The 10,745-nt window shown below is 36.8% G+C and overlaps 1 protein-coding gene across 1 annotated transcript in view; it reads right to left on the bottom strand.

Annotated features, from left to right (window-relative positions):
* The window catches only part of efna4 (ephrin A4), a 50,476-nt gene that overhangs the window by 11,344 nt on the left and 28,387 nt on the right, over positions 1 to 10,745 (bottom strand). The window contains exon 2 of the mRNA XM_084088557.1: positions 8,208 to 8,503. Within this exon, the coding sequence (XP_083944683.1) occupies positions 8,208 to 8,503 (296 nt within the window). The remainder of the gene's footprint in view (positions 1 to 8,207; positions 8,504 to 10,745) is intronic.

Raw genomic sequence — 10,745 nt, 5'->3', positions numbered from 1 at the left:
AAGAAGTTCAACTGCAGTCAAAGAAGCTTTTTGAAAAAGTAGTTCAAAATGCAGTGTGCGCCGACGCTGAATCTGAAAAAAAGGCCTCAAAGTTTTATGATTGAATTTTGATGTCATTTGATGTAAGTTGAGCTGAACCTGTCTGACAGATCATAAGAAACCCAATTTTAGTTGTAACACAATTTTGACAAAATGTGTAGTTACTGCATTTTGACTATTTAAGATATTATTTTATTATCTTTTTTCAAATAGAAGTATGAATCTGACAAAAAATATTCAGGATTCCAATTAGGGCGGCAGCATTTCATCGCATTTAAACAGATCAGTTTTCTCTAAATATCACCAACAACTCAACAAAAACTATAATAATCACCATATTTATACTTGAAAACATAGTGTTTAATAAAAGGCCTTTTTTGTAGTAAAATCAGTGTATAATATTATATGTTGTGTAAAATTAGTGTATAATATTATATATTGTCTAATATATAACATGTCAGCCACCACAAGACGACCATATTCATGTCAAATAAAACAGATTTGATTAGGCTACTGGTGAGCTTTTATCTCATAAGTGCATATCATCTTAATGTATTTGGCAAAAATGTAACCAATTTTTACCAAAAAGGAAGAAAAGATAACGCACTGCAGCTTTAAAACGATAACTTTTACTGCTAGAGCATGTTCTGGTGTTTTAGCATGCTATGTAAATGAAGAAGGGTAAGTCTAACTTGTACACACAGACATAATTTATGTACATGAACGTGTACACATACACACAAATGAAACACAGCGTGTGTACTATAATGCCATGCATACCTCATTAGCATCAGGCCATGTTATAACAGCTATAAAGCTATGAATCTCTTCCCAGAATGTGAGCAGCAAGTCTGAGGTAGACGCTTAAATTCAGGCTTGAGTGGGTCTGCCGTTTTAAAGAGCGTCTCTGGCTCCACATTTAATCATAACCATAAATCTATAACAGCCATTTCAGTAACACACACCACAGCAGCGGCCATTTTCATCTCGTAGAAAGGCTTTTAACTGAACGTCTAACAACAGCAGATACATCCATTTAGCATGCGCAGTAATTTCACATCGACGATAATGAGAACGGCTGACTCCAGCGGGGCTGTATGAGTGTGTGGTGTGTGTTTTGGTTTTCTGGACCCCATATGCATTTGTGCCGTATCTTATGGGTATGTGTTCATGGCATTAGAACTCTGGATTTCAAAGCAAAAGTCTGAGACCATTAGCGAAAGGGCTACTCTTTTTCTTATTTAAGCAAATTTTTTTCCTTCTAAAATTATATCACCAGCATAGAAATTTAAGTGGCAAGTTTAATTGAAAAATGTCTTAGTATTTGCTATAGGGACAATGATATAGGAGTGTCCACGATAAACAAAAGAAAAATCTAGTTTAAAACACATGTGCCAAGTTCTTAGAAAATGTACTCTTTGTGTTTATGCTGGTTTCGTACGGTTTTGAAAATCCTTTATATCATTTTCAAGAAAAGTATACATTTAATTATTCTAATGCGTGCGCAATTGTCAAGAAAAAAAACTGCAAATATAGTTTCCTTAGACCTTAAAAAATATTATTATTAGGCTAATTTATAAATATCAAGTTTTTGGAGAGGCACATCACATGATATTTCAGAGTTTGTACTAAACATATGCCTCAACAATCATAAGGTTTCCTGTTTTCTTTCTGCATATTGGTTGCAGCATATGCCATTGATTTAGCAGATAACATTTTTTAAACAGTTTCGTTCTTTCTCAAACTCCTAATTACTGCTTATTAATAGTTAGTAGGGTCATTGTTAAGTTTAGGTATTGGGTATGATTAAGGGATGTAGAATATGGTCATGCAGAATAATGCATTAATATGTGCTTTATAACTACTAATAATCAGCCAATATCCTATTAATATGCATGCTAATAAGCAACTAGTTAATAGTGAGAATTGGACCTAAACTAAAGTGTTACAATATTTTATATATTTCTATTATAATATTTTAAGAAATAATAAAAGATTATTTGTTAAAAGTTACATTAATTTAAATACAGAAAGCAAAACATGCTCATTATAGAAGCAGAATCTTTAAGCCAATGTATTCATTTTATGTACTTTTTTTATGTATTTTAAATAAATAAATAAAAATCATGTCATTGACCCATGTCCTGTTGATTTAATGACAGTCACACTCAAGCTGCATAAACTTCACAAGTTTGTGCAAAACTTGAGCCATGTTGTCAATCTAAAAGGAAACCAGCCAATGAGAGGGTCAGTGTTAAATGTACTTACTGTATTAAAGTCTAGTTTGTTTTAAAAGCACGACTCTTTAGTAGTTATCTGTTATCTCTTCTGTTTCACCCTCAAATGCTCTCATATGCACACACACACACACACACACACTCAAACTACAACTTGAATTTAGATCGGACACACTGATCCCTTGTTTTCAGCTACAGGATCGAGCTTAAACAATTAAAAAGACAGACACATTGTTACGCTTTCTTTGAAGTGAACAATAGACAAACACACACACACACCGTATCAGGGTAGGGGTGGGTTCGTGAAGTTTGACACAAAGGCTCTGTGCTGTGTATACACTCTCATGCTTGAACAATGCTCTATTGTCCTGGTCAGCAACGCTGTAATTTATGTAAAGATACTTTCCCCCCTTTCTGTCTCTTCCTCTTTTTCCCACCCTCTCTTAGGCCTTTGTTGTCCCACTCTTTCTTTCAAGGAGACTCCTTCCTCTTCTTCTACTCTCTCCCTTTTGACTACTATACTTCAACTTATAAGACTCCATCATGCCACGTTTTTGTGTTCTTAGTTTACTTGAGGGGCTTTCGCACCGGGTAGTTAAAGGAACTCAGTTATAGGAACTAGCCACCAGAGCGGTCCCCTGAGAACTTTTTTCCCATAGGGCCATTTTTCTGGTTGCATTCATGCCAGTAGAGACTCTGAAGTGACGTAAGCTGGCTAGTGAAGTCATTTAAGTGAGGCATTCAACAACTGGAAGTTAGAGGACGCCGTGATTGGCTGTGAAGTGGCTGGACCTCGGCGTCGGCCCATCTATGTCCAAAATTTTGTTCGCCCCTCGTGAGGGTATCGCACAGTTGAAGCAGAGCTACGAACCAATTACCCTAAACTCAGTGTTTTTTCTTTCACCACACCTGTGCGAAAACAGAAGTTAAACCATTTAATCTTTAATGCAGCAAGAAAGAAAATGAAAAGAGGGATATCAATACGTTCTGTAGCTATCAAACTCGCTGTAATTTACTGTTGCTTACCTCCATATTACTCACGTCTTCCAAACCACCAGCACCTCTTTTATTAATTTACTTGATCATTAATTTAGCCTACTGGTTTCACTTTTCACTTTATTTACTAATTTATTTAATATTTACTTAATTTTATTCTCACTGGAAAGGTGAACGGTTGCAGTTTGCAATTGGTGATAGGCTAAAGAAAAATGTCACGTTGAAAAATGTCACGTTGCAATATTGGATTTTTTTTCCAGTGGATGTCACAAAAGCATTGTGCAAACTTTGCGTGAGAATTATGCTGGTGAAGAAGTCTCAAACCCCAGTCAATTATTCACTATACAGAAAGTGAAAGTAAAAAAGGAGTTTTCGGCATCTGACGCTGCATTAATGGTGCATATTCTCTCAGAGACGACGAGAGATAAATCTACTTCAACATATGCTTAGAATGGTATATAAGTGTTCAGACGTATTACAGCTTATATACATATTATATGTTAATAATTTTAATAGACGTATAATAGACGTATAATAGACGTATACAGACGTATAACAGACGTAAATGTTTTTTTTTAAATCAATGGAGTAGTAAGATAGTCTATCTAATCTTTTATTATCCTCACAGTGTGTCGCTTGTGTGGTGGTGAGCTATTAAATTATTGTGGGGCAAATGAATTGTAATATGAATTTGATAAAAGTACACCTTCCCTAATAATAATAATGATAATGATAAAATCATTTAATACATTAATTGGAAATTCTAATCCTCTTGATATTAATAGCTGATGCTTTTGACAATATCTCGAAATACACGATATCATGGTCTATCGGCGCAACCCGGCATGGGGGTTTATCGCGCATATTTCACACTTATAGCGTGAGCAGTCAAGTCGCAGCTCGACGGCACTAATACGGACCGTATTGTGTAAGCATATAAATCGGGAGCTTTGGCTTTACATTGCATGCTATCTACTCATACAGTGTGAGTTGGTAACCTTTCTAAAATCGCACAGTGTATGCCTGCCTTTAGTTTGTGGTTGACAAGTGTGTTGACACGGCTTTTTAAAAATGGCGGTTGCCGGAGTTTCGTATGGCATGCGTTCGGCCAATCAACGTACGTCACTGGTAGTTCTGTGCTGGGTTAGACCTTCCTTTGAAGTAAGGGATAATTTAGTCCCCCTGTGACGGTCACGGATTGACCGCATATTTGACATGGACTTGAGTTAATAAATGCACTCGCACACACACACAGAGACTGTTTACTGACATCAGAGTTTATTATGATTATCGATCAAAATGAGTGAATGAAATACCTGTTGACTTTATGCAGTATTGTTTGTCCCATAATTTTAGAGGTCCGACGGGGAAACGGTGGCGGGAATCTTTGGTTCCGCTAAGGACTGGAATCTACCACTTATTAATTAAGCATGGGTGTTTCAGGGACAACGCTGCCAAGTTGCTTCTGTTATTTCCTGTCCATTGTTTTGTAAATGATATCAACTGTTGCATAAGAGAGTAGATTATCTATTTTGAACAGTATGACAAAATGTGTAAAGTGTTGTATGTAAGTTTGTCCCTACCCATGGGGTAATGGTGCTGGCCGTCCAGTATAAATGTGCTTGTCTGTGTTTAATGGAGTTAGTCTGTGTTGGTTGCTGCAGTGGAGAGTGTGGCCTGAGTGCTGCATGCATTTTGTACTTTGTTGATTTGTCTTTTTTGGTGTTATTTTTGAGGAAGTTATTTTTTTTGGAAGATTTGCATTGGCATTATTGCTTATGAATCTAATTTGGATGTTTTTGGATAAGATTTTTCCCTTTTTTTGTTTAATTTTTCCATGAATGTTATATATTTGGGTTAGGATTTTTCATGATTTTGCACGTTTGAATAAATATTCATGTATACTTCAAACTTTTTGTATTAACTCTGCATCTGTTTGATTGGGCCACACATTTCTTTGGTGCCCATTACCGGGTTCCTATTACACCCCCCAAAAGATGTTTAACTAAAATCATTCCTGTGGTGTGAACACGACCAAAAAAGCAGGCACTTCCGACAATAGTTATAGGAACCATATGAAAATGAAAGCCCCTTTGGTATTCCTAAATTGACTCTCTTTCCATTATTGGCTGCATCATGCTATTTCTTTAGAATAGCATTTCAGTTTGTGGCACATTTATTGAATATGGTAAATTCCCAAAGTAACTATTTTAAAAGCAACAGATGTAAAAAAATAAATAAATAAATAAATAAATAAAAAAAACATTGTAAAAACAATTAGTTTTGTAGGATGAACTATTACTATTATCTAACATAAAATTAATTTAGTACTAAATACAGCTAGTTCAAAACACATCAAATGTCTGTATCCACCTTATACCCTCATTGTGAATTTGGTCTTGACCTTCTGGATTGCATCCAACAATTAAAATAATCCAACATCGTAATTTTGACTTAATTGATAATAATAATAATAATATCATAAGAACTATATTTTTATGTTTATTTAAATCAACTGGAAACTATTCTTTAATAAGTATTTAATTTCCAAAACCCTGATCATTTAGAATAGATTTTGTGCACAGCCTTTTTACTGCATTACAAAAGACATAACACTGCTTACAACTGTAACAGTGTAGCAACACTTGCGAATCTCATGTAAAATGAATAGGAAAAAACAAAACAAAAACAGCCCCTATATTTAATTTGACCTCCTGATGTTAACGTCAACATTTTCTAAAGGTTAAGCACATCCTTTCACTGACCACTGGTAAAAAATAAATAAAAACTAAAGATACATTTATATTATTAATTTTTCACTTCAATTCTAGAGTTTCAGGCTTTTTTGCAACATACTCATTAAAAATGCCTTGTGTGACTTCCTACCCAGAGAGAGAGAGCGAGAGAGAGAGAAAGAAATAAGAGGAGGGAATTGAAGAGCTTTGGCCTGAAACCAAAGCTGTAAAAAACAGGAAAACTGTCATGTAATTTTATGGCCACAGACCATCTTTCCTTCCTTTTTGGGCTTCATGTAGAAGAGGCGAAAAGGATGAGGGCGGAGCCAAAGGCAAGAAAAGGAGCATTTTCACTTATGTTCTCATAAATATTCATAAAAATACAAAAAAATTAAATAAAAAACACACAAAAGATACACAAGCAGATAAACAAAAAACACATACCAACTCCTGCTCACCAGGTAGCAACTAGATTAAAGGGGTGGTATAATGCCCTTTTCACAAGATGTAATATAAGTCTTTGATGTCCCCAGAGTGTGTATGTGAAGTTTCAGCTCAAAATACCCCACAGATATTTTTATATGGCATGTTAAAATTGTCACTTTTTGAGGGTGAGCAAAAACGCACCGTTTTTGTGTCTGTTCCTTTAAATGTAAATGAGCTGCTGCTCCCAGCACAGAGGGCGGAGCTTCAAGAGCACTCACATGGTGCACTGAAAATTTAAAAAACTTTTAGCCTTTTATGTACAAACCAGACAATGTTAGACAATGATGGAGAGACTCAAGAAGAAGTGACAACATGTAGATTACAACAGGACGTTTCTGAATGATTAGTTGATGAATTTAGGTAACTTATCTGTAGTTATCTTATAGTCATTGATTAGCATATTCTGTCATGATCGCGTTCTCAGGGGCGGGGTTTATGTAAATGTTAGGGTTTGTGATGTCACTAACCCGTAAGGAAGCTTGTGTAGTCCCTACCAGCCATTTGTTGTAGTCCTTAAAAAGTGATTTCTGTAAAATAAAATATCTCCCTTTGCTTTGAACTTTGAGCATATATATATATATGTGTATGTATGTGTGTATGTATGTATGTGTGTATGTATGTATGTGTGTGTATGTATGTATGTATGTATGTATGTATGTATGTATGTATGTATGTATGTATGTATGTATGTATGTATGTATGTATGTATGTGTGTGTGTGTGTGTGTGTGTGTGTGTGTATGCGTGTATGCATGTATGTACATATGTACATATATACACACATACATACACACATACACACACACATACACACACACATACATACATACACACATACATACATATATGTATGTATATGTATATATAATCTTTTGCTACAAAAGTGATTTTCTATTTGTCTTTTGTTGTTTTATTAACATTGATGACAGCAGCCTATAAACACCTGCTGCTGTCTAAGACCGAATGCACGGCTCCAATATAATGATACGCATCTGTTTCTTTCTCAATTGCTTACGTTCACTTAAGACATAACAGACTGTGTTTACGAGGATACTCGCCAACGCGGGTATTTTGTCATAATATTGTATGTATGTGTCTGTTCAAGTGCACAAAGAAAATTGTGCGTGATTGCCGAACTGAGTCTTTCGTGTCTTCTTGCGCTTGAATGGTTTAAAATGGCTTGTATGTTTAAATTGACAGGACTTAACACATGCAAACTTTCACATGATGGTTAAACTTAGCAATTTAATCCACGAATCACATGCGCTCCGAACCGTGGGGCCTAGTCCGTATGGATCAAAAACCGTATGGAAAAACTGTATCAAGGTTCCTACTAAAATATTAAGCTGTTATCAACATTGATAATAAGTAATGCTTCTTGAGCAGCAAATCAGCATTTAGAATGATTTCTGAAGGATCATGTGACACTGAAGACTGAAGTAATAAATAGTAGGAAGTAAATTAATAGTGAATAAACAGTTGTTTTAAATAGTAATAATATTTCACAATATAACAGGTTTATTACTGTATTTTTGATCAAATAAATTTAGCCTTGATGATCATCACAGACTTCTTTCAAAAACATTAAAAGTCTTAGCAGCCCCAAATTTTAGAATGGTAAGGTGTATTTAGTGTAAATGTATACATTCACTGTTATATGTTGTCACCCTGATTGACATTTCTGTGTATGCTCTCCAACACTGCAGCTCACTTACAGCTATAGTAGTAATGGTGTCCGGGCAGGAATTCAAAGCCCAAGGAGAAGGGTGTGAAGCGCTGGATCTTTTCAGAGAATCTGACAGGGCCATAGGGAGCGTACGGCTGGTTACACTCCCATCTCTTAATGGCCTCTTTAGTCTCCACGCAGCCCTTGAACTGGCGATCAGCCACCAGGTAGAGAGCCAGACTCTCCACAGATCCACTCGACTGGTGGTCAGCAGGGTAGTGGGGACACAGTATATCCAGATAATCACTCAGATTGACCTGGACAGTGTAATCATCTCCTGTTAACCTGAGGGCAAGAGAGAGAGAGGGGTGGGGGGGGACTATTAGAGGGTGTATTTCTATCATGAGAGAAATTCATGGCCACAATCACTAAAAATGGCATTCTTCCAAGTCCACAGAACAGATTTCAGACGTGTCAGCAAGATCTGCACTGAATCATGCTTGGATTGGTGCTCGCTTGGCCGCTTCGTGGAATATTATTAAGAGTTAGCAGTCAGTCATTGCTGAGAAACAAATATTTTAACATGACAAAAATTTAGTTAGTACCTGATGATACAGATAGAAGGATGCAGCGAAAATGTGAATTGTAAAATAAAGATTAATGGTAGGCAAGCTAAATTAAGCAAGTTTTATGTTACTCGAGTGATACTGCACAGTAACACTGAAAGGAAAGAGAGACCCTGAGGATTTCAGCAGGTCAAAACATTCACACAGCACCAGATACGGACCGTGGCTCTCAATAACAGCTTCATGCTAATTAGTGAGAGTTTCATTCTTCTTCCACACACACAAAGTCAAAAGTCAAGTTGCACTAATAGGGGAAGAATTAGCATAGAATGGCCCTAAGGGGCTTGGTAAAAAATAAATCACTTTCCCATTTGTTTACACACTGTTGACTTTAAAGAAGTGTGTACAAGACACCATCGGAAGGAAGGAAGGAAGGAAGGAAGGAAGGAAGGAAGGAAGGAAGGAAGGAAGGAAGGAAGGAAGGAAGGAAGGAAGGAAGGAAGGAAGGAAGGAAGGAAGGAAGGAAGGAAGGAAGGAAGGAAGGAAGGAAGGAAGGAAGGAAGGAAGGAATTTCTCAAGTTCACCTTTATTATTACTAAAGACTTGTAATTACAAATGATTTACATAAACAAAAAAACAGATACTTTTTTTTAAAACATCAAAATCACTTCATTGTCATACAGTGTACATCATACTTCATTTATTCACCATAATTCTTTACATTTTGGCAGAGATTCCACCAACTTGTAGTACAAATCCTAAAAACATAGGCACAATGCTTATTGCCCCTTGCAACAGAAAGAAAGAAAGAAAGAAAGAAAGAAAGAAAGAAAGAAAGAAAGAAAGAAAGAAAGAAAGAAAGAAAGAAAGAAAGAAAGAAAGAAAGAAAGAAAGAAAGAAAGAAAGAAAGAAAGAAAGAAAGAAAGAAAGAAAGAAAGAAAGAAAGAAAGACGAACAGACAAAAAGTTTATAGTTCACAGGTACTGAAGAAGTGTAAATGAACTGCAGACTGTGGAAAAACAGGTGAGAACCAGAGCAAAGGAGCAGCGGAGATGAAGTGAGACAGGAAGTGAGGTGAGTGGCTCAGAGAGAGAAGGGTTACAGAGAGGAGAGACAGACACATGGAGGGAGGTAAAGAAAGGGTTCTATTTTAATTAGTGGCCCTAGAGAGAGTTTGGCGGGAGACAGCAAGAAGACAAGATGGATTTTAATTGGTCTTTCTTCACTGCAAACGTGCGTGTGTGCCAGAGAATGAACCGAGCGAGGGATGAGAAGAGGCCACGGAGGAGAAGAAGAGGAGACAGGATGTGAGAGCAAGGCGGCCGGTCCAGGTCTGTCACTGGGAGTCTTTTGTGAAGAAGTGACAGAGCGAAGGAGGCAGAGGAAGTATGAGAAGGAAAGAAGGGAGGAGGAGAACACATATGGGCAGAAGAATGAGGAGGGGGGTTATCCTGAGTTAAGTGGGTGGACAGAGAGACGACGGAAAAAGGCTAATGAAAGACTCCAGACCAGAGACATAAAGAGCAAGGGAGCCAAACAGATTGAAGCAGATGGAGTGCAGAGGGAGACACTGAGAAAGTTAGAGAGTAAACTAGGTATCCGTCCCACAGTCTATGCCCTAGTTAAGAAATTACCTCAATACCTGTGGTGTAAACTCGCTACAGAAGCCAGAAAATACAAGACGTGGTGTGGCTGAGGTCATCTTTCCATGAGCTTTCATATCGAGCCATCAACAGTGATTCAAGATAAAGATCATCTCTTCATCCAAGATCTGACAGCACGTGTCACATTTACAAATACTGCAAGCTTGGCCAGTGATGAGACATCTATAAGTTTCTAATTAGCTGTCAAGCTAATGCAATTTTCATCAATTAGGCCCATTTGAAGGGACCATCATCATGTTGTGACCGTTTATGGTGTCACAGTTGAATAAATGAACACTGGACCAGAACAAATGGAGTTTGTTTGACCTTTCCTCTTGTTTTTCACAGGATAATACATTCAGAATCTAATCTGAGGAT

This window comes from Abramis brama (genome assembly GCF_963993115.1).
Source record: "Abramis brama genome assembly, chromosome: 17".
NCBI lineage: Eukaryota > Metazoa > Chordata > Actinopteri > Cypriniformes > Leuciscidae > Abramis > Abramis brama.
The sequence above is the reverse complement of the archived record's forward strand: the minus strand, read 5'-3'. Positions and strand labels throughout refer to the sequence as shown.